This window comes from Trichoderma reesei (genome assembly GCF_000167675.1).
Source record: "Trichoderma reesei QM6a unplaced genomic scaffold TRIREscaffold_18, whole genome shotgun sequence".
NCBI classification, from domain to species: domain Eukaryota; kingdom Fungi; phylum Ascomycota; class Sordariomycetes; order Hypocreales; family Hypocreaceae; genus Trichoderma; species Trichoderma reesei.
In genome coordinates, this window is record NW_006711165.1 from 466,606 (window position 1) to 487,538 (window position 20,933).

Below are 20,933 nucleotides of genomic sequence, written 5' to 3' on the forward strand. Positions count from 1 at the left end.
ATGGTGATGAACGAACGCAACGAGAATATCGCCGCCACCAACACTTCTTCGTCTGAGCGATACGAGGAGGAGAGCCAGCGGGCGTTTAGCCTTCGCCAGGGATGCGAGACGCCGCGCAGGAAGGATGGTGAGGAGAGGGAGCACGAGCGGGAGCGGGAGCGGGAGCATGCTAGGGTGCATTTTGTGGGTGATGAGTATGACTACGAGGGTGGTTCTCCTTTGAGAGGGATTGCTCGCTGAGGTCGAGGAGAGTTTGTTTGTCCATCATGGCTCCCAGTGGGATGCTTGAGTGAGTTTGACTAGTGAGAACATACGCATTGAGTGTTGTCGTGACATGACTTGGAAGGGGAACACGACGCTAGCCTATATATAATGTCATGGCCAAAATAAAAAGGGCATGATATTGCCTATACGAATGTGTTAGTTGGGTTTATCAGAAAGATCCCAGGTAGTTTGTGACTTCTAAACATGTCCATGAAGAAAAATCTTGATATTCTCTCTTGCTTCATGACGTCTCTCATGTCGTATCGCATCGCTGTCCTAAGTATCCTCTCGAGCAGACCAACAGCACACAGACAATGCAGCAGGCTTCAGGTGCATGATATAAAAAGCCTCAGGGTATATAATCTCTATCCTTCATCGCGCAGAGTCAATCAACACCTTTCATACCTCATCTACGTAGCCCCCCCTCCCCTTTGTCTCTTTCACCCACTCATATCAACATCTCCTCCTCCACCACCACCCCTCCCCCCCAAGGCCTTTTCCGCCGCCCTCCTCCTCTCAAGACTCTCACCCACCCACTTGTCCACCGCCTCGTCGCCTCCCTGCTCGAGCTTCTTCTCCACCACCTTCTTCAGCACCTCGCCCGCGAAGCCCACGAAGTTATGCCTCCTCAGCGCATTCTCAAACGCCCAGTCGCTGCGCTTCCGGTTCTCCCTCTCCAGCAACTCCTCGTCGCCAAACTCCCTCGCGCGGATCCGCAGGTCCCGGCACATGGCCAGCAGGTTGAACCGGATCTCCGCCTCGTCATAGCGCGCGATGCGGCGCTGCAGCACGTCAACGACCTTGATGGGGAACTCGTCGGGCGTGCACGGCCCGTGGGATATCGGCGCCGGCTGCAGGCCGTCAAGCTCGTACAGCGTCCCGTCAATGGGCGTGTACGCAATGAAGTGGAATACGTCCTCGGAGGGCTCGCCATGCCGCGCCGTCTCGTCGGCAAAGGGGCTGCTGCGCGCGAACCCGTTGTGCACCTCCCGGATGAGATCCGAGTTGCTCAGCGCCTCGCCCCGGAACTCGGGCGGCAGCACCATGGTGAAGTCGCGGAAGTCCTTCATCTGTGGGCCAATGTCCACGCCGTCCTCGCCATCCTTGTTGAGCAGCACGCTGAGGAGGGCCTGCGTGGCGCACGCGTTCTGGATCGTCTGCGCGGCGAAGAAGATGCGCTCCGCGGCGTCGTGGTCAAAGACGCCGTCTTGCGGGCCGGAGGCGCTGGCGTACGGCCCGTCTGTCGGGTACTTGAAGAGGAAGATGACGCCGTAGAGGGGCTGGAGGGCGAGCAGCTCCGAGGGGTCGAGGGTGAGGAGTTCTTCGAATTGCACGTTTTTGACGCCCAGGTTTTCAATGAGGGATGTGAAGACGCCCTATTTTATGAGGACGATGTTTCTGTTAGCTGGTTTTGTGTACAGCGCGGTGTTGTAAGTTGTGTCAGAGGGAATGGACATACCGCATCGGACTCGACTGCAGGAGGAAGAAGGAAGATATCGTCAGTTTCCGAGAAGCTGCAGGTCGAATTGCCGAGGCCATGGCTTACTCGTGTTCCAACCACCACTCATGATGTCAGTCTATGTGCCTCAAGATACCAGGGCTGGTCTAGATAAAGGTGAGTATCAGGGAGGAATCAGAAAATGGACGAGACTTGTCCAGAAGTTGGAGGTGCTTATGGAGCAAGTACTGAAGGTACCTTGGTTGAACAAGGCAGGTTTGTGACGACAGCTCGGCTTGCCTTGGGCATGTTGAAGCGCTGATAAGATAAGAGGTCCGCGCAGGCAGCCCACAAGTACGTACCTACACATCAACTAAGGAGCTATCAAGCCTCAGATCGGTTACATTACATTACCTAAGGCACAACCTACCTAGGAGGTGGGGTATCGGCTTGAGTTATCTAGATTCATTAGCATGTCGAGAAGCATCAGCTACAGACCAAAATCGCGACATGCCGTACAATGGCAGTATCTTTCCCGCCGAATATAGGCTCATATCTGTTGTTATGGATACACAAGTTACATACTAGGCATGTGCCTACACGCCTTTTGCGACTCATCTCCCTAGGTAGTTTCTCTCCTCGTCAATCTTGAAATCATGTCTCCTTTTTCTCTTCTCTAGTCTTCGGATTCGAGGGCTTCGTGTGAGAAGCACTGGTTTCAACGCCCTACTCCTAGCAAATTCCTACAATCGCTAAATTAAATAACAAGATATAACCTGCCGTGTCTTTTGTCCCTCCTTGAATGCTTCTTTCTCCTGGTGCGATTTCAAAAACTGGCGTCATCCATATACTTTCATGCAGCGGTGACTTCTTCTCGAACAGCCCCATCCCTCTCCATGTTGTGATGACTGTCCTGCACATATGGGTCTCCGGTTTGCTGCTGCGGCAGCTCACCATTCGTCTCAGGCACAGTTTCGCTCTCCTGATTGGCACTACTTTCAGCAGCGGCCGCTGTTGCTGCTGCTGCTGCTGCTGCTGCTGCCGCCGCGGCTTCGGCCTCTCGGCGTCTAGCTTCTTGGGCTCTGGCCTCGGCTTCCAGGTTGGCAATGTGTCGTTCTGCAACGCCAGGCGCAATGCTGGCAAGGAAGAGGAGGCCAGCTCGCTCCAGTCGCCTTAGCTGCCCGGCAATCCAGGATTCTTGACCTCGACGCTCCGCAACCAGCCGGGCGGCCATCTGGGCAGGGTCAGGTGTTGCATTCTGGTCCGCTTCAGGGGCGCCATCGCGTCCAGCAGCTGCTCCTTGTCCTCCGAGATGCCCAGGGTCCATAGCAGGAAAGACGTGCTCGAGATGCCGTCCCAGTGGTCGCCATGCCTGCTCAGCAACGCCGGCCAACAAGCCAGTGCTAAGGATGAAGACGAACAGCGCAAGAGCAACTATCGTCAACCATCTCGACCAGCTAGCGTTGGGAGATGTAAAGAACCATACAAACAACGCAAGGCGTATCAGGAGCCAAAGGTGGGGAGCCAGCTGCATCACCAACTGCGGCAGCCCGATTGCCGGAGGGTTGCCAGCGTGTAAAGGGACTATTCGTGGTTGCTGGTCTTGCTGTCGTTGCTGTGGCTGCTGCCGTGGTTGTGGCGCCTGTTGCTGCTGCTGCTGCTGCGGTTGCTGTTGTTCGGCTGAGGCGTGGTGGCCGTGGGTGGGCTGCCTCATGGTGCGAGTTGAAAGAAGGTTGTCTCTCACATGTACCGGCATCCCATGGACCGGCATCCCATGGACTGGCATTCCATGGACCAGGTTTGGGAAGCTGGCCCGATTTCGGAGCTGATGATGGGCTGGTGGCATATACACTCTGGGGGTATAATAGGCCTCTGCCACGGCACCGTTGAAAAGGAGGGCCCGGGGTCCCTCGGGAGACGAAAGAATGTACACCTCGACTCCTTGCCGCGGGTGAGACGGGGTGAGTGAGGGCGCGGAGGCAACGGCAGGATTCAACGTGCCAGATACCGATCGCAATCCTAGATCCGGCGTGCCTCGACCACTGCTGGCGCGAGAGCCGCTGTTGGCAAAGACCGAGGTGGTGATTCCCGGCTGGTTGAGTGCGCGATTGTGAAGCGAGGCGCTGGAGGCGCTTCGGCGCAAGCCGTTTTGGTGAAGCGCGTTTGCCACGGACATGGGCGCCTGGTTCGTATCCGCCCCGCGCAGGATATTGTGGACTTCGGTGGGAGTCAGTCCGCCGTGTTGCGGCGCAGATGTCGCTGGAGCGGCACCCGCCCCATTCCGAACAATGGTCTCGACATGGAAGCCATGACCGTTGGGTCCCACGGTCTCGCGGTAGAAGGTATGCGTGGGCGCCGGGCTGGCCCGCCCGCTATTGTCAGAACCGTATCCCCCATGATTCACAGGTGCAGTGTCGCCTACGCCACGCATGCCCATGTGAGCTCTCCCGCGCTGGTTCTGGCTGACCATGCGAGCCATGGCTTCCCTCTGAATTTGCGTCAACCATTGTGTCATGCTCTGATGCTGCTGCTGGAAAGCTGCCGCCTGTTCAGGAGTGTGAGCTGGTGAGTGGGGACGGGCCGGCGACGGCATGCGAGGTTGGGCCAGATTCGCAGTTGGCGTCGGCTGCAGCACCGATCTCCTTGTCATGCCCGGTGGCGGAGGCGGCCCCATAAAGGCGGCATGCGGCGGCGTCTGTCGCTGGGAGTTGGCGGACTGTGCTCCCAGAGCCGGGCTCTGGGTGCTGGACAAGAAAGGCGGAGTCGAGGAGGACACGTTGTCGGCAGTGTCTCTAAGGACAAGATGGATCGTTTGCTGGTCGGGGCTCCGAATCTGTAGTAGCGAGCGAGGTGTTAGTGCTCCTTCATCTGACTTCAATAGGTCTCTTGAACAGTACAACTCACAGCTTCGGCGCCAAAGACGTCTTGCAGACTGTCGGCATCGCGCACAAGCGCTCGGCCGCGGTAGATGAGTCGCTGGTGCTCGTCAGACGGTCGCAGGGGGAGCGACTGGCGAATCCTCTCCTTGAGCTGCTTGACGGTGGTAGCAGCCGGAAGGCCAGGGAACAGCAGCGGGCGGCTAACGCCTACTGACGGCGACACGACCTGGAGGTTGACGACGGGCTGTTCAGACAGGGCCGCGTCTGCCCCATGGGCGGCGTGGTTGAGCAGCTCCGAAGCCATATTCGGGAGACAGCTGGCATGCTACAGGGCGATAAAGGCGGTCTCGATATGGCGGAGCAGCGCTGTCGACCTAAGGTGTCGCGTTGCTGATAGTGGAGCAGCAGATGACGGCGCCGGTTATGAGGAGCTGTGCGCTTGTGTCATGTGCAATCGTGCTCAAGGGCGACTCTTTGTGATGCGTTGCGAACAGAAGCGCACGCGCAGCAACCTGGCGAGAGGGCAAGTCGTGCCAGATATTCGATACCGCCTGTCAGAGGTGAGGCCGAGTACGGGACAAATACGTGCTAGGCGGGCAAAGAGGGCGACAAGGGCAAAGCAGAGCGGCGGGGCAGGGAGAGAAGAAGGCAAAAAAGGAGTGGAAGGCCGAGAGCTTCAGTTCCAAGGGAGATGCACAGACAGAGAGACAGAGAGGCAGAGTGAGAGGGAGAGAGAGAGAAGAGAGAAGAGCGACAGGACGGAAATCGGGTTGAGAGCTTCTAGAAGTCGGGACTGAGCTGACAGATTGCCAATCGAGTCGGTCGGCAGGAGTACGTACCGCATCACCGCACCTGCCAGTTGCGCGAGCACTTTGGGACCTGAGGGATTGCCGTATGTGGTTTAGCGCCATGCAGGCTTGGAGGGTGTCACTTTTGGGACCTCTTGGATGCACAAGACAAGGAAGGAGCCACATTGTCCCTGAGAGGCACTTTTTGTGTTGATACGTTAGTACTTGCTGCTTGTGGTGCTGGCTTGCCGAGGCTCAGGTACTCTTTATGGCGTCAGATCCGAAACCCCCTTAACCTGTGGTCCTGGATAAGGTATTTACTCGGTATTGTCAGTCTCGATCCTCTACTACTGATCTATACCAAGCTTGCCTGGCACTGAGTAGTTCATCATTTGGCTGTAAGACTTGAGGCTTGTCATGACAGCCTCCTAACATTTGTTCAGTGTCTCTTTCAATTACGAGCGGTGCAATGCGTTGTATATATAAGCGAGGCATATGGTCTCATGGCTACCAATCTCAAGGCACACAAAGGACCCCTTCTCGCAGTGACCTCTTATACAGCCTTGGCTCCTGTACATCTATCTACCAAGTGCCAACAAACAAGTCTACCTGTACATTCTGCTAAGGTACATAGACAAACCTTGCGAAACCTTCACGATTTGGAATCAAGCCTCTTCATCCCCTTTCTGCACATCATCAAACTCCATCATAATTGACTGCAGACTGCCCGCTGATCGTGTCCACTGCCCGCCAACTGCTTCATGCTGTCACACATCAGCTCCAGATCAGTGGATCAAAAATCCGCCCACATCCATCCGTCTTCGGCCTCGGCAATTGTTTCTGCCGGCCACTGCTCACAACCGCCATGCTCCTCCATACGTCATTTTGCAACCTCCAAAAGTGCTCCCATCACGAACCCTCCGGGCGCCTCATATTCCTCGCTTGCGCCTTCATCAATCCAATCAATGTCTGTCGAAACCGCCTAATTGAGCCTCGTCGCCAAGTGTAAACGCTTCGGTCACAGGCGCATCGCATCGCTCATCATGCCGGCGCTGGGAATCGGCTCCGGCCGCGTGCTGTACGGCCGTGGGGGAGGAAGAGCCTGCCAGCATCCATTGACGACGGGTTTGCGCGCGAGATGCGCTGGTCGAGCCCCTGCTGGCCAGACGGGCCCAATGGCTTCCAATCCGATGTCTCTTCGACGTATTCCTTCCTCGCAACGCTGCTTTTCGTCGCAAAACTCCGGCAAACGCCCCAAGTTCTCACAGCGCCTCGGCGAAGCGCTGCGCAACAGCAAGATTACATGGTATCAGATCCCCGTTGGCCTGGGCATCGGCTTCTTGGGGCTGGTGCAGTTCTACAAGGTCTCCTCTAGGGAGAGGGAAAGGCAACGACAAGAGGACGAGGGAATCATATCACCAAAGCCTCGGCCAAAAGTGCGCCCCGATGGACCATGGTAAGTCTCCTACTGCCATTTCCATCCCCACTTGATGGAAAACGGACAGCTTCCCTGATGGAATCTTGATCTAACGGATCGTGTCTAGGCAAGTCCAGGTCATGTCGACGCTGCCGCTCAAGGCCATTTCTCGTCTTTGGGGCAAATTTAACGAACTGACAATCCCGTACTACCTTCGTGTACCCGGCTTCAAGCTATACTCGTTCATTTTTGGTGTGAAGTGGGTTTCACCGATGATGCAGCATCTCTCACTTGTCTGACTTCGATTATAGCCTCGACGAGGTGTCCGAACCCGATCTTCACGTGTATCCCAACCTCGCAGCCTTCTTCTACCGAACTCTCAAACCTGGTGCCCGTCCACTAGACCCCGACCCTCATGTGCTCCTTTGCCCGTCCGACGGCAAGGTCTTGCAGTATGGCCAGATCCAAAGCGGCGACATTGAACAGGTCAAAGGCATGACGTACAGCATCGATGCGCTACTGGGAAAACACACGCCCGCCTCCAGCATCTACAGCGGACTATCTGATCAAAACTCGGAGCGACGGCGGAGCCTAAGCCCACCTGCTAGCGATGAGGAAATCATCAAGCAGGAGGAGGAGTTTGCCAGAGTCAACGGCATCTCATACACGCTTCCCGACCTCATGACGGGGCCTAAAGACGCCCACCCGGCGCACCCCGTAACCGATGAATCTGTCACGCCTTCCTCTCCCCGCGCCGTCTCCGAAGTCCGCGCCGAGCTCGCTCTGGGCGAGAAGCCGTGGTACGATCTGCTCTCTCCCGACAAGACCACGGCGCTGTACTATGCCGTCATCTACCTGGCGCCCGGAGACTACCATCGCTTCCACTCGCCCACAAACTGGGTCGTCGAGAGCAGACGCCACTTTGCGGGCGAGCTCTTCAGCGTCTCGCCCTACCTGCAGCGCACCCTGCCCGGTCTCTTCACTCTGAACGAGCGCGTCGTCCTGCTTGGCCGTTGGCGCTGGGGCTTCTTCAGCTACGTCCCCGTGGGCGCCACCAACGTCGGCTCCATTAAGATCAACTTTGACCGCGAGCTCCGCACCAACAGCCTCACCACGGACACCGCCGCCGACCTTGCCGCCGAGGAAGCGGCCAAGCGCGGCGAGCCGTACCTCGGCTTCGCGGAGGCGACATACGAAGGCGCCAGCCCGGTGCTGCACGGCCACGCGCTGAGGAGGGGCGAGGAGATGGGCGGCTTCCAGCTCGGCAGCACCATTGTGTTGGTGTTTGAGGCGCCGGCGACGGTGGAGACTGTCGACGGACAGGTGAAGAAGGGGTGGGAGTGGGCGGTTCAGAAGGGGCAGAAGGTGAAGATGGGACAGGCCTTGGGGCGTGTGCTTGAAGACTAAAGTAGCGGTGCGGTTTCAACAAGGCGTCTGCTTGGGGGACAGTGTAAAGTACATGTTTGGACAGGTCTCAGTGTATGTAGCAGCATAAGATGTATCAGCCAGAACCGACGCAAGATGTAAATAAAGCCCAGTTACCTCTACTCGTCAAAACCACCCTTTAAACTGACAAACCCTCCCTCCCATCGCTACCAACGCCCTTCACCCATCCACCATGTCCTCACACCTCTTCAACACCGCAACAACAAGCCACCTCTTCCTCTCCGTAATGTCATCCTCGCGCTCCCGATCCCACTCCCTCTCGACGCCGTCGCAATCCCGCTCCCACATCCTCTCAACCTCAACGCCGCCCTCCTCGCGCAGCGCCTCCGCGTCGAAGAAGCCCGCCATCTTGGGCCTCCCCGTGTGGAAGCCCGCAATGACCCACGCCCGTGCCGACGCGTCCCTCTTGAGGAAGTGGTTGATGGAGCGGCGCAGGTTGGCGTGCTGCCAGGGCATCCAGAGGCAGTCTGCCACGAAGAGGCGGTCTGAAGCGTGCTTGTGCGAAGCTGGGAACGCCAGGTTCTTTGCCTCTGAAGCCTGCGCTGCTGTCGTTGTTGCTGTCGTCGTTTCTGACTTTGAAAAAGGCTGAGGTTCGGAAGTCGTCTGTGTTTCTGATGACACTTGCTCTGTTGCTGTTGTTGTTGTTGAAGACGTAGTTGAAGAAGCGGGAGGGGGGGGAGGAGGAGGAGGGGCCTCGAAAACACCCCATTCGTGGCCCTCCACAAGCACCTCCTTCGTCACAAGACTCTCTTTGCCTACGGGCGCAAGCTCAGGCTTAATGTTGCGCGCGACGTTTGCGCGCAGCGTCTTGATGACCGCCGGGGCGGGATAGTCCGTCACGACGACGCTCGCCGCGCCGAGCAGCCCGGCCATCATACTAGGCAGCGCCGTTCCCGCCCCGAGCTCAAGGGTGTGCAGACCCCTCGTATCGAAACTGATTCCCTTGCCCAAGCCCTCATCCTTTTCTTTTTCTTCTTCTTCACTGCTATCAGCAGCTGCATCGTTGTCCAGGGAATCTCGCTCAATGAGCTCGGCGAGGAGCAGAGAGGCGTTCCACAGGTAGTGACTAAACAGCCTCCTGTCCGTCTCGCCCTCCGGGTCGGCGAGCTCGATGAGCAGCGGCTTGGGGAGCTTGGGGGACGCGTAGACGAGGGAGTGCTCTGCGTCGCCGTGCTGGTTGACGATGTCGTCGGGGAAGATGACGCCGAGCGAGGTCGAGAGGTAGTCTTCCGGGCCGTCGGGCTCGTCGCCCTGGAGGGAGATGCGGGATGTGAGCGTTGCCATTGCGTTCAAACTCCTTTCCGTTTGGTTGTTGTGTGTGTGTGTGTTTTTTGTTGGGTAGGTAAGATGTGATGTGATGAGATGAGATTCGCGTCTTTGTGTGTCTTCGGTTCCCTTCAACGAAGGTCGAGGCGATTCGTATCTCCGTCCGGGGTTTTCAAATTCTTCAAAACCCAAAGAGCAGTCAAGTAGCCCTTCTTGCTTCTTCTCTCCGATCGCAATGCAAGCCGGAATATGCCCAGATGATGTCTCAACGTCGTTCCTAGAAGAAGAACCCCTCAGATTTCAAGAGAGCCCCGACTATAGCACACCAAGTCTCTTTCCAAGCTTCTACAAAGGTCAGTTCGCTGTCCGTCAGAATGAATCAGAAGATTGTTTAAAAGCAGAGAACAATGTGTTCTTCCTTGTCCCCAAAGTTTGGAAATCACTATCAACTGCCCATTCGAAGCGCAATGTTGGACTTGTGGTTGAAAAGAGCGATATCAAAGGTGGGGTGAAAGATTTTTGCCCATGCCCCTCCACCCACCTTCACACAAACTCACTCAACTTGCGTCTTATGGCGACACTCTTGCGAAAACAAGTCCAGTCAATATCGACACAAATATATACCTCCATCTCAAACAATTTCAGTCCAAGTCACTCATTATTTGCAAATGGTCATCTTCAATGTGTTTTTTTTTTAATCGTTTCATGTCGGATGACAATAAGAGTATTAACATAACAAGCCATCTTGTCATGACATGTCCATGCCTCATAACACAAAGGAGATATCCCCCATCCCTCCAAGCTCCTGCAACAAATGAAATGATAGCTATACAGGACCGCCTTGCCAGGCGGCAGAGATGAGCTGCCGTCCAAAGCAAGCTTCATGTCCTGGTGACCCAAGAGAGATAAGATGCATATACATATGAGCACCTGTCGGTGTTCGAATCCGCCCAGCGCCCAATTCAATCAACCCGTCTGCGCCATCATTGCCCAACACATGTAGTAATATCAAACAGGGTATCAAATCCAAAAATTACCCGCTTCTTCCCAAGTAATAACGTTTCCCATTCAAGAACACCCAGATACCCAGGCCCCAGTAGAGATCCCATGCGCCGCTTTGCCATGCTTGAGAAAAAGAGACATGTGACGAAGTAGTGTCCATAAAAAGATTCGATTCGAGCTTCTTTACAACTCAGAAGCACCAGTGTCCAGCAGCCGCTGCATCTCCTTGACCTGCTCCTCGGTGGGGTCGTCAGACAGCCAGGGGCCCTTCTCACTCTCCGAAGCATTGTGGAAGCCCTCGGCACGCTTCAGGGTCTGGACGTCGAGATCCGTCACGTACGACTTGCCATCGGACAGCTTGATGCGGACCTCGTGGTCGGTCGACAGCATCATGTCATCCTTGGCAAGACGTCGGGGACCGTCAAAGACGGCCACCACGCGCTTTTTCATCGTCATCTGTCCCTTGTTGAAGCCCCAAGAAGAAGGGTAGTCGCGGCGCTTGTTGCGGCCTCGCGACTTGGCAGACAGCTGAACGCCACCTCGGGAGTGAGTGATGCCGCGGGACTTGGACACGCGGTTGAGGTTGTTGTTCTTCTTCTTCATGGGAGAGTAGGTCAGCTTGGAGACATCATCTGTCTCGTCCTCCTCCATGTCCTCATCCTCGTCCTCGTCTTCGGCCATGGAGGTCTCAGTGGTAGCGGGGAGGTTGTTCTTCTCCAGAGTCTGCTGAACGTCCTTGTCATCGGCAACCTCAGCCAGGCGCTTTGCGTTGATAGCCTCGGCCGGGTCCTCCTGCTGAACAATGCGCAGCACACAGTCGTCCAAGTGCTCGTAAAAGTCTTGGGCGTTGGTGAAGGTCTGCGAGCAGGTGCTGCACTTGCCGGTGGCATCGGGGGCGTAGCCGGCGAGCGTCTTGGGCGCGACAGCGCCGGAAGCCCTCCTTCGGCTGTTGGGAGGAGTCTGCTCAACACCGTGGACGGCGGTCAAGTGCCTCTTGAAGACGTCCGCGCGGTTGAACGACTTCTCGGCCGCGGAGCCAGAGCCAGGACAGAAGCCGCAGACCATGGTGCCCTTGTAGTGTGTCAGGGTGTGGCGGTTCTTGTCATACTTGCGGGCAAACCCTTTGACGTGGTATTCGCACGTCATGATGGGGCACTTCTCGGGTCGCTCAGTCTGGTGGGTGAGCATGTGCGCCTTGAGGTCCTTGAAGGTCTTGCCACACTCGGGGTACGTGCACATGTGCTTCTCCTTGATCTCGTCGCCGCTGGGGTAGTCGGCGGACACGGGCGAGATGAAGCTGCTCCCGCCCGTCTTGCCCATGCTCATGCGGCGAGCTCCAATGCCAGCGCCGGGGGCCATGGCGGTCGAGGTTGCATACGGGCTGTTGGAGTAGGCGGTTGTGGCTGGCTGGAAGGGGCCGTTCTGCAGGTACGGGGAGGAGCTGCTCGTGCGAATCATATGCGGCTGGGGAGAGGAGGAAGAGATGGCGGAGGGAGAGGCGGGATAATGAGGAGCGGCGGGCTGGTAGTGGTGCGTCTCATACGACGAGATCGCCATTGGCGGCCTGGAGATTTCCGGATGGATAAGAGAAGGATCTATTCGCGCAAGTCAGTCGTCAGTAAGCAGCGTGATAAGCGGGCAAGCGGACGTAGAAAGATCCAATGACAAAAGACGAGCGGCGCCGTTGCAGCGAGTCAAGGGAGGCCAGGTAATAAGAGGTTTCCGGCGATGGCTGGCTGAGGTGATCCTCGGCTCGCCGTCGCTCTTAGCGGGCCAGAGTCAGCCGAGACGGTGAACCAACCAGGTTCCTTGTCTCAGCCATACAGCCAACCAGAGGCGGGTTGCACTCGCATGTGTGTAATGGCTTGCCAGGGAAGGCGGGAAGAAACAAATGATGTGACGAAGCAGGACGGTGGAGACGCGCGAGGCTGAGGAGATGCAGTGGGGGGAAACAAGCGGAAGATAAAAGAGAAACAAGTCCAAAAGCAGGCCGGCAGGGAGCACGGCAGCCGCGGTGATGCCGAAGCCTTTGGTGTTGAGGTGACCAGCAACGGGCCTTAGCAGAGGCCGCCGGCTGCTGCAGCAGTCAAGCGCAGCGAGCACAGCGCAGTGCAGCTGCATGCTTAGCGGGTTCGGGCACCGCCTGGCGGGCTATGCAGTGCATCTGTGGTGCCTGTTGCAGCGCTGGCTCCACCGTTCCGGGGGCCTCTCAGCAGCCCGGCGGCCACACGAGGGGCAATCTGGCGGGGGTGGCCATGGCTGCAGCGGGACAGGACAGCTATTGGCCGCCCAAACGGGAAATGCCCCCCGGCGCGCAGGCTGCCACCTTGGAGCGCTGCGCTGGAGGGGGGGAGACAAGAAAGGATGGGAAAAAAAAAAAAGAGAGAGAGGAAGGATGCACAGTAACACGGAATTCGGTGAGGGCAGGCAGAAAAGGCAGCAAGAGGCAGCAAGAGGCAGCAAGCGAGAAGACAGGCAGTAGAGCCGAGAGTGAATCAAGAAAAGAACAAGACTTACCGACAAAGGACTTGGGGTGCACCATATTGGCAAACTCAAAGGCCATGTCGTCCAATCCTTGAGCGCCAAAGGGAAAGTCGACAAAGTCTGCGTTGGCAATGCCCGGCTGGATACCGAGGCCCGGCACGAAGCAGTCTGTCGCCATGCCAATCTGGCCGTGGTTTGACAGCGGAGATCCAACTGCGGACGAAGGGGCAGATTGCGCCGAGGCGGACGAGAGGCTGGACGAGGGCAGGTATTCGTCGCCGTAGCCGGGCGACGTAGGGCCGTTCATGAACGCGGCGTCGGCAGTGTATAATGAGGACTCGTAGCTAATGGTGCTGGGGCTGGTGTAGAGCTCCTGGCTGGGCGCGCGCTGCACGTATGAGCTGTAGGCATCGGCCGGGATGCTCAGATCCATGGGCGCGGAGGAGTAGACGGAGACGTGAGGCGGTTCGGCGAAGTGGGTGTACTCATCCTGCTGCTGGGGGAACAGGCTGAAGGGTTGCTCAGCCAGGGAGGCCATTGTGAGGACTGTGTGTAGGTTCGGTGCGGGAGGCGCTTTGGACTGATTGCTTTGCGCAGCCTTGATCACCAGCGTGATACGCGGCGCAAAGTAACAGAGGCCTGGGGTTCTTGCGCCGGTCCTTTGGCGAGAGACGTGGTGTGTTCTGTGTGAGCTCTTGTTTCGTGAGTGAGAGCGCAGAAGCAACGGCTTGTTCGATGAAGCTGTAGAGAAGCGTTTTGCGGTGCTTCTGTGGTCTCTTGCAGAGGTTGTCGCAAAACGTAACAAGAGGAGACTGGAGTGGTAGAAGCCGTGGTGGGAGGAGATAGTTGTGGTCCTGTCACAAGAAGAGGCGACGGCGGTGGTGTAAGAGGGAGCGAACGAGGGTCCGTTGTGTGCGAGTGAAGCGTCGTTGGCGGACAATTGGATCTCCTAGAGTAAAGAAGGTCTGGAGTAGTGCTGGAGATGAAGCTATAAGTGTCTGCTGGAGATGGTCTGGCACCAGAGGCTTGGTTGGACATGTTGGGGGCTACCGAAGAAGATATAGGCACCGCTTTGCATCGTGGTTACTGGGTCCAGTTACGGATCGTCCATCAAACCAAGATGCGAGTCCGCGGGAGCAGGTACGTCGACTTGATGCTAGCGCCTCGCCCATCTGGATGTACCTACATAATAGGGCAGAGGCACGCAGCCTCATCCGAGGGGGGTGCCATCATCGATTAGCAGTGCCCCCCTCGACAGAGACCACCAACAGCCGCCTCTCCGAACGGTACATGTAGCGTGTATCCCATGAACGAGCAGAGACAAGGGGGGGGAGTGCGAGAAGCAGAACGACAAGACGGACGGCATGGCAAGGACCAGGCATATGAAAGGAGGGGGGTGGTGATGCCGGCTTGGTGGGATGGGATGGCTTGGGAAGAGAAGAAGTGGACTTGGACGTGGAAGCAGAAAACGCTGCCGGTACGGGCCTGCATGTAGCTTTTGGACCGCGGCTAGATCCACGCCTCGGGGGGGGGGGCGTGTTGTCTGCGAGCAGGGGCGTGCAATTATCTCAAAGCCCGATACCCATGTTCGCTGCAGGCAGGTGCTTGTGGGGCGCTCCGGTACGTACCAGCGCCTCGACCCTGCCTTTTCTGAGATGAGGTCTGGTGGGTCCAAAAGCGGCCTGGCGCCAAAACCTCATGCCTGGGAATCAACCCCAAACCCCAGCCCTGCTCCTGCCTCAAGACACATTCGGGCACCTCGGCTTCGATTTGGACCGCCCTCCGGGTGCCAGCCAAGGATCGCACCCTGTCCTGTCAGAAGCTTGGGTGAAGTCGCGCTACTTTTTGTGCCCGCAAGAGCTGGGTGGTGCTGCTGGTATCGCGATACGGAGTCATCCCCTGGGCCTGGTTGGGCAGCTCAACAGACACACACACCTACACACTCACTCACATACACGGCTCTTGTTTTCTTTTTCTTTACAGGCAGGAATTGCTGTTTGAAAGGGCTTGTAGCTTGTAGTGGACTTGTGTGAGCCTAGGGTATCGCTTGTGAGCTGGCATTCCTTTTCCTCAGCCTCAGTTCCAAGTATGCGGTTTTCTGCAGAGGAGGGGGCCTTGACAAGGGTATGTAGCATTATTGATACAGATCTGGACACAGAGCGTGGACTTGAGGACGTGGAAATGATATGACACTCGTTCTAGGTTGTTTATGGAAGCTTCTGCCTCCGTGCGAGGCTGAACCCAGTGCCCATCACCATCACCCATCGCCGGGATAGCGAGCGCATAGACGTCGTCTTCCGGGCTGAGCTAGGGAGTGCCGCAGGCCATCGAGGGCGCGTGTTGCAGTGCCGGACGACGGCCAGCAAGGGAAGACGGCCGCTAAGCGAAGCCATGAGGATGTGCAAAGTGCTCAGGCGAGAGAACAAGACCCGGCCAGACCAGACGAGAACGACACAAGACTTCCCCCATGTTTGCCCCTTGGCCCCCACAGATGCCAGAAGCCGCGAGATAGAGGCGCGGTCCGCGCTTGATGCCGTGCCTGCCTGCGGTAGCCTACGCCTTGCAGAGCCCATCCCCTCTGAGATGGCATGGCATCGTTCTCCGGCCTCCCTGCGTGCTGAGGCTTTGCGCCGGACCACGCAGAGTCGCTCATTGATGCATGTGGCTCGAACGCCATCCCGCTCCGGGGCCCCGGCTTCAACAGCCCACTGCCAGCCTTTTGAGAGGGGAGGGGAAGAAGGGCAGGGAGATGGAGAGGCAGGAAAAGCATTGGGCTGCAGAGCAGCTACTGCTAGATCTGTCGACGAACCATCTCGTCTAAATCGATTCATTCTGCATTGCATGCAGCCAGCAGACGCAGCGGACTTTACCATTCCCGGACCCGTCTTGCCCAGATTGATGAGATTTTACAGAAACATACGGGTTCGTATTCAGACCTATGGCAACGAGAGAATCCGATATGCCCGCTATAGTATTGTGTCGGACGCCTAGCTTCTCAACCCAGCGGATCGACTCCGACCCTTGAGCTCCTTGAATGATTGCACTTCCCCCTTGAAAAAAAACAGGATCATACCCATGATACCACATGGTACTCGTATCTGGCAATCACAGATGAAAGAGCTAGGCAAGGCAGATAAGATGATGGCATGTGGAGATGAGTTCAACCCCATGACCGACCCAGCCCGCGAACTGCAGTTTCTTTATATCCTACCTGCTTGTACTTGGCACACTACATGTGGGAGCACTATACACCTGACAGCCGAGTGGATAACAGCCTCCGCTTGATGTCAGGACAAGGCCCGCGGACTGTTAGAAGTCTGTTCGAATGCGGTGCGATGGTGCGCCTTCCAGTAAGAACCATCCTAGCATTGTCCCAGACTGTGCTCCGTAGGCAGACGGAGCTCGTTGTTAGCACGTCAATGTCTATGTAGGTACGAGGTAGCACAACAACTGGGAGCTTCGATAGTGGGTTAAAGAAGTCATGGACGGACCAGGGTCTGACACCATGTACCGTACCGTGTACCGTACCGTGTAGACGATGGTCTCACCCGCCATGCACTCATGCCGTATTCTCTGTGAAACCTATCCAATCGTGCATTGTGCCGCTCAACCACCGACTCACTGCTATTTCTGGACATTTTTAGCAACACGATAGACCGGGCAGAGGGCAAGGACAAGGCAGCAAAGCCTAAAGCAGGAATTGAAGGGCAGGGAGAACGAGATGTGCCAGTCTCTATAAACAGCATTTTTTTTTGACACCGGTGTTCTGGCACGTACAGTGTGTGTATGTCCAGGATTGTCCGTGTACCTTGGGGAACAGCTCCGACGGGTGCGGCGCTCATAGCCAGCGATCGCTGCTTGTCGAATAAATTGCCCTCCGGCTTGTATTTTTCCGCAGCGTCGTTTCGGACCCAACGGCAATCCGGTCAAGCAACGGATCAGGCAAGATACAGAACCATGGCGCCAGAGGGATCGCTGGCGGGATTACACAGAAGAGGCTCCAACGCTGGGTGGGATATTGGACCAGGCCCGGAGCGGGACTTGAGAGGAGGGGGCCCACGAGATGGACCTCCAACGGAGAATGACGTGCATTCCCAATCCGGTAATTCGTCTGGTGCAGTCCCAAAGCGCGGAATCAGTGGACGGAATATCGCACGCACGCACGCAAATCTGTATGCTACTATACGCTACATGTACCTACCCGAGGCATCATGACGGAGCACAGAGGTTGTGTTTTGATGAGCATCAACGCGCTCAGCCAGGGCTCACAAGGCTGTTTACGTCAATGCTGGCTGCATGTGGTTTGTAGGGATGCCAGGGGACTCGCGAGAGTCTCTCGCTGTTATCCAGGATCCGCGGTTTGCGCCCATTCTTTCCGCCATGCGACAAGGACTCGCCATCACCACCAGTTACTCGTATGCTCCAGGTAAACTCGCATTTACCCGCGAGACATGCATGGATGTTCCTACAATAGGAATCATCCCAGACAAGATGATGCGAGTCCATGATTGCGGCTATATCATTACTTGTCATCATAGCAGCCGTTCTTGTTATAAGTCGAGACATCACAACGGCCAGTCTCTTCGTGTAAGGCAAAGTGAACCCTTTTTCGGCAACAAGCGGTGCTTGAACCAACAGCAGAAAACCACCCATGGCCGAGGCACATCGGAGGGGCTCATTTAGTTGTTCGGCGACCTCGACTAATACATCAAGTCCCAACAGCGCCGAAGGCAGGATATGCAATTCGTCCTGTTCTTTTCTTGTTTCCTAGGGGGAATATCCTGAAGTTTGATTGCGATAAGATTCGGGGAAAAGGGAGTTTGGCTCTTCCGTCGCGTGTGTTGGTATAACAACCGTGGTTACGATGTGCTATGTACCTGTGCTAAGACCCCACAGCAGAAAGGTACTTGGAGAACAGTGACGTTTGGCAAGGAGAAGCGTACCTCCACATAAGGCGAACGGCAACACGACCAAATACGACGAAGTCCGGAAGAGGGTGAGATCCATCCATCGGTTGGCATTCCGCTCCAGGCATGCCAAAGTTTCCGCACTAGCATCGACGGTAGATGGACTTGGATAAATTAAAGGGGGCAGGGATGCTGGGGCGTGGGCGCGATTGGGTTAGGATGGGGGGAAACACCTAATAATCCTTGAAGTGCGAACACCTTACTGTATTACTGGCCGAATGTAACTGGCTGTGGCTGTGGCCGTGGCCGTGGCCTGGTACATGCGCTTCGCACCGGTTTGGCATACGCGGCGCAAGTACCGCTCAGTTGTGGCACCTCTTCTTTCATTTTTTGGCTTCTGACTGCAACTTGTAGCGACCAACCGAAGCAACAAGCAGCATCACAAGCCCAAGGTGACTTCGGCGAGCAAAACAAGCTCCTGAGGAAGTCACAGCATCCTTGCTTCAAAGGCAAAAAGGACCAAACAATGTATGACTGGTATCTACTATGTATGTGCTTGCCAATCAACCTGCTTTGCCCCCCTTTCTCGAAACTATCGACGGACATCAAATTCTATTCCTGTCTGCCTTCCTTTCCCGTGCCCCCATCCCCCCCCCCCCGAAGGCAGCAGACCAGGCCATCGGCTCTTGGCAATCAAGAAAAGGCAAAATCTCTTAATCAGAAAGAGAGACAAAATGAAGTCAATTCATGCCGTGCTTACGAGGGCGTGTATCTATGCAACGCCCCGAGAGTCTCCAGGTTGTGCTCAGTTGTACTCGTGTCATGGCACTCTGATCTGCCAGTCTGCTCCACGCTCTCCTGGATCGCGAGGGGGGGGCCATGTAAGAACTACATGGCAACTATGAATCCCAGAAAGCCAAGGAAGAAGGCAAAAGGCATAATTCCCCACAGACAAGAGATGCCAAAACGAAAAAGAATTGGACGAGGCTCTGCGGCCCATAAATTATACACCACGTTTCTTTCCCTGGCATCATAGCAACAAGGCGGAGGAGAGGAGGAGGAGGAGCCGAACAGCACCACCCCCCCCCCATTTTCACAAGGGTTCTCGACTGCTCGTTGGCTCATTCATTGCCCACAGTGTGATTCCATGGCGTCAGTTTAGCGGCCCCCTCGTCTGTGTCTCTGCTCTTCTTTTCCTGATTCTGCCTTCTCTTCACCCAACACGGAACCCGTGTGAAGCACCTGATAAACCCAGTAGTACTACTATCTAGAATCCATAACGAAGAGAAGAGCAAGAATAGAAAAAGAGACCAAGTGGATCCCCCAGCTCGAGGTGGGTCTCAAAACGTGATGCCGGATAGGGCAGGGATGCGGCGCGAATTCGAGCCTAATCGGGCAAGGCGCAAATCGACAATCCCCAACTCCCGCCGGGATCCGAAAGCGGAATGGCCGGTTGATGCTCCGTTGAAACCTTGCCAGAATGTTTCATGAGAGACAGAGAGAAGGAAGGAAGGAAAGCTTGGCAGGCAGCCAGCACGGATCCTGGCAGGCACGGAGAGTACAAGCAGGAAGGCGCAGAACGATACATGTAAGATTCTTCTTTTTTACCTTAGCTTGTGCAGCTCGCACTCCAGGGTTGTCTCGGACGGTACTGGACGTGCATTGATTACTGTACACCCTGACATTCTTCCATGCATGCTCAGAGTGCTTGGGTGATATTTTCATTTATTGTTGGCTCCGAAACAGGAAGAGCAAGACACACAGAAGAGCAAGACGAAAGACGCCGACTGCAGAAGTCAGCCTCATGCATGGTCCAACTACCTTAGTATCCCGTTCCAGCAACCCTACCCCCAAAGATGCCAATACTTTTCCGTCTCGCAGGACGTTAGTAGCAGCTCTGGGTGGTAGGTAGTACTGGCGCGAAATGGGCCGGGAAACAGAAGGAGGTTCCGGGCCCTGGTTCCTGGTTGCGATGCAAGTTCGATTTGCGAATGCCGATGCGACGGGAGGCTCATTCGCTCTCTTGTCCCCGTGACGCGCAGAGATCGAACGGACGAGGCCTTGGTCACGATGATACCACTGGCGAAATGGGCACAGGCAAATCAATAATACTACCCTACGAATGGGCTCAAGATGCTGCCAGCATTCTTGTTGTCCTTTTGCTCTCCTACTACTCTCCATCTTTTCCCACATCACACCCCCTCACCCCCGCCTGCGTTATAGCAGATCAAGGATACATGTTCCGTAAGAGATAGCCGGTATTTCGTCAAGAACTCGTAACGAGCTTTCTGAGCAGATGACATGATCCCACGTCCTTCCCCCCCCATTCCGACCTACACACGGCGGGGGCGGTTCAAAGCGAGCCACTCAATCACAAGTCAAACCACTCCTCTGCCCACCCTCCCCCTCGGATGTCTTAGAAGCCACCGCCATCTGATGCCCTCCCCCCCCGCGCCTCTCTTTTGCGCCTTGCATCTGGACTCTAGATCCAAGTGGCGCAACGGATGTGGTTTCTTACTTTACTGCTCGGCTAGGAATGCATGCACACGCACGCATTTTCTTGGGTTTTTGGATTTGTCTTTCCTCCCACGAGGGACCGTGAGGCGGCGAGAACCGGGTAACCCGAGACAGTGGGCAGTGGCGCGTGTCAAAGAATGCGGTAACGCCATATTGAGTTTGCTTGTTTCTCTCTATGGTTACTGTCTTTTTTCTTCTTTTTTTTTTCTTTTTTTTTTTTCAATGCCACGGGGGAATGAGATGAGCCGGGCTTGTTCGCTTGTTGAATGCTTCAAGATGATCTGGTTCTCCTAATATCCCCCCTCCTCTTGACGGAGTAAGCTGCGTTATGTTGGTAGGCACTAGACTAACATGAGGCGCTCGGGGACCATACAAGCATCCAAGCGTTGCTGACGTGCATGCATTAACGGGTTAGAGCTCCAGCGCCCCCTCTCCCCCGTACATGTGAGAGCGAGGAGCCGACAGGATGGTACGGTATGTGGTACATGTACGCAGGTGTCTTTCTGCGGGCATTTGATCCTTTGG

At 56.1% G+C, this 20,933-nt stretch overlaps 5 protein-coding genes across 5 annotated transcripts; 1 reads left to right on the top strand and 4 right to left on the bottom strand.

The window, feature by feature from the left end:
- Nucleotides 1–704: 704 nt before the first annotated feature.
- TRIREDRAFT_80400 (uncharacterized protein) lies at nucleotides 705–1,832 on the bottom strand (the record flags this gene model as incomplete). Its single annotated transcript, XM_006967659.1, has 3 exons — nucleotides 705–1,640; nucleotides 1,724–1,737; nucleotides 1,811–1,832. The coding sequence occupies 3 exons, from the start codon at nucleotides 1,830–1,832 to the stop codon at nucleotides 705–707; spliced, it is 972 nt and encodes a 323-aa protein (XP_006967721.1).
- Nucleotides 1,833–2,555: 723 nt separating this feature from the next.
- Nucleotides 2,556–5,245, bottom strand: TRIREDRAFT_80403 (uncharacterized protein; the record flags this gene model as incomplete). The annotated part of the gene is made up of 2 exons (XM_006967660.1): nucleotides 4,607–5,245; nucleotides 2,556–4,535 (listed from the first exon to the last, which is right to left on the bottom strand). Exons 1-2 carry the CDS (start codon nucleotides 4,883–4,885, stop codon nucleotides 2,556–2,558), a joined length of 2,259 nt encoding a protein of 752 aa, XP_006967722.1. The 5' UTR covers nucleotides 4,886–5,245.
- A 1,314-nt stretch (nucleotides 5,246–6,559) lies between these two features.
- On the top strand, nucleotides 6,560–8,193 carry TRIREDRAFT_110040 (uncharacterized protein; the record flags this gene model as incomplete). The annotated part of the gene is made up of 3 exons (XM_006967587.1): nucleotides 6,560–6,825; nucleotides 6,914–7,045; nucleotides 7,098–8,193. The coding sequence occupies 3 exons, from the start codon at nucleotides 6,560–6,562 to the stop codon at nucleotides 8,191–8,193; spliced, it is 1,494 nt and encodes a 497-aa protein (XP_006967649.1).
- Nucleotides 8,194–8,391: 198 nt separating this feature from the next.
- TRIREDRAFT_66210 (uncharacterized protein) lies at nucleotides 8,392–9,516 on the bottom strand (the record flags this gene model as incomplete). The annotated part of the gene is made up of 2 exons (XM_006967661.1): nucleotides 8,392–8,754; nucleotides 8,935–9,516. The coding sequence occupies 2 exons, from the start codon at nucleotides 9,514–9,516 to the stop codon at nucleotides 8,392–8,394; spliced, it is 945 nt and encodes a 314-aa protein (XP_006967723.1).
- Nucleotides 9,517–10,728: 1,212 nt separating this feature from the next.
- TRIREDRAFT_27649 (uncharacterized protein) lies at nucleotides 10,729–13,225 on the bottom strand (the record flags this gene model as incomplete). Its single annotated transcript, XM_006967533.1, has 2 exons — nucleotides 10,729–12,095; nucleotides 13,018–13,225. Coding segments are annotated over 2 exons (1,575 nt in total), but the record flags the coding sequence as incomplete, so codon positions are not given.
- Nucleotides 13,226–20,933: the final 7,708 nt, after the last annotated feature.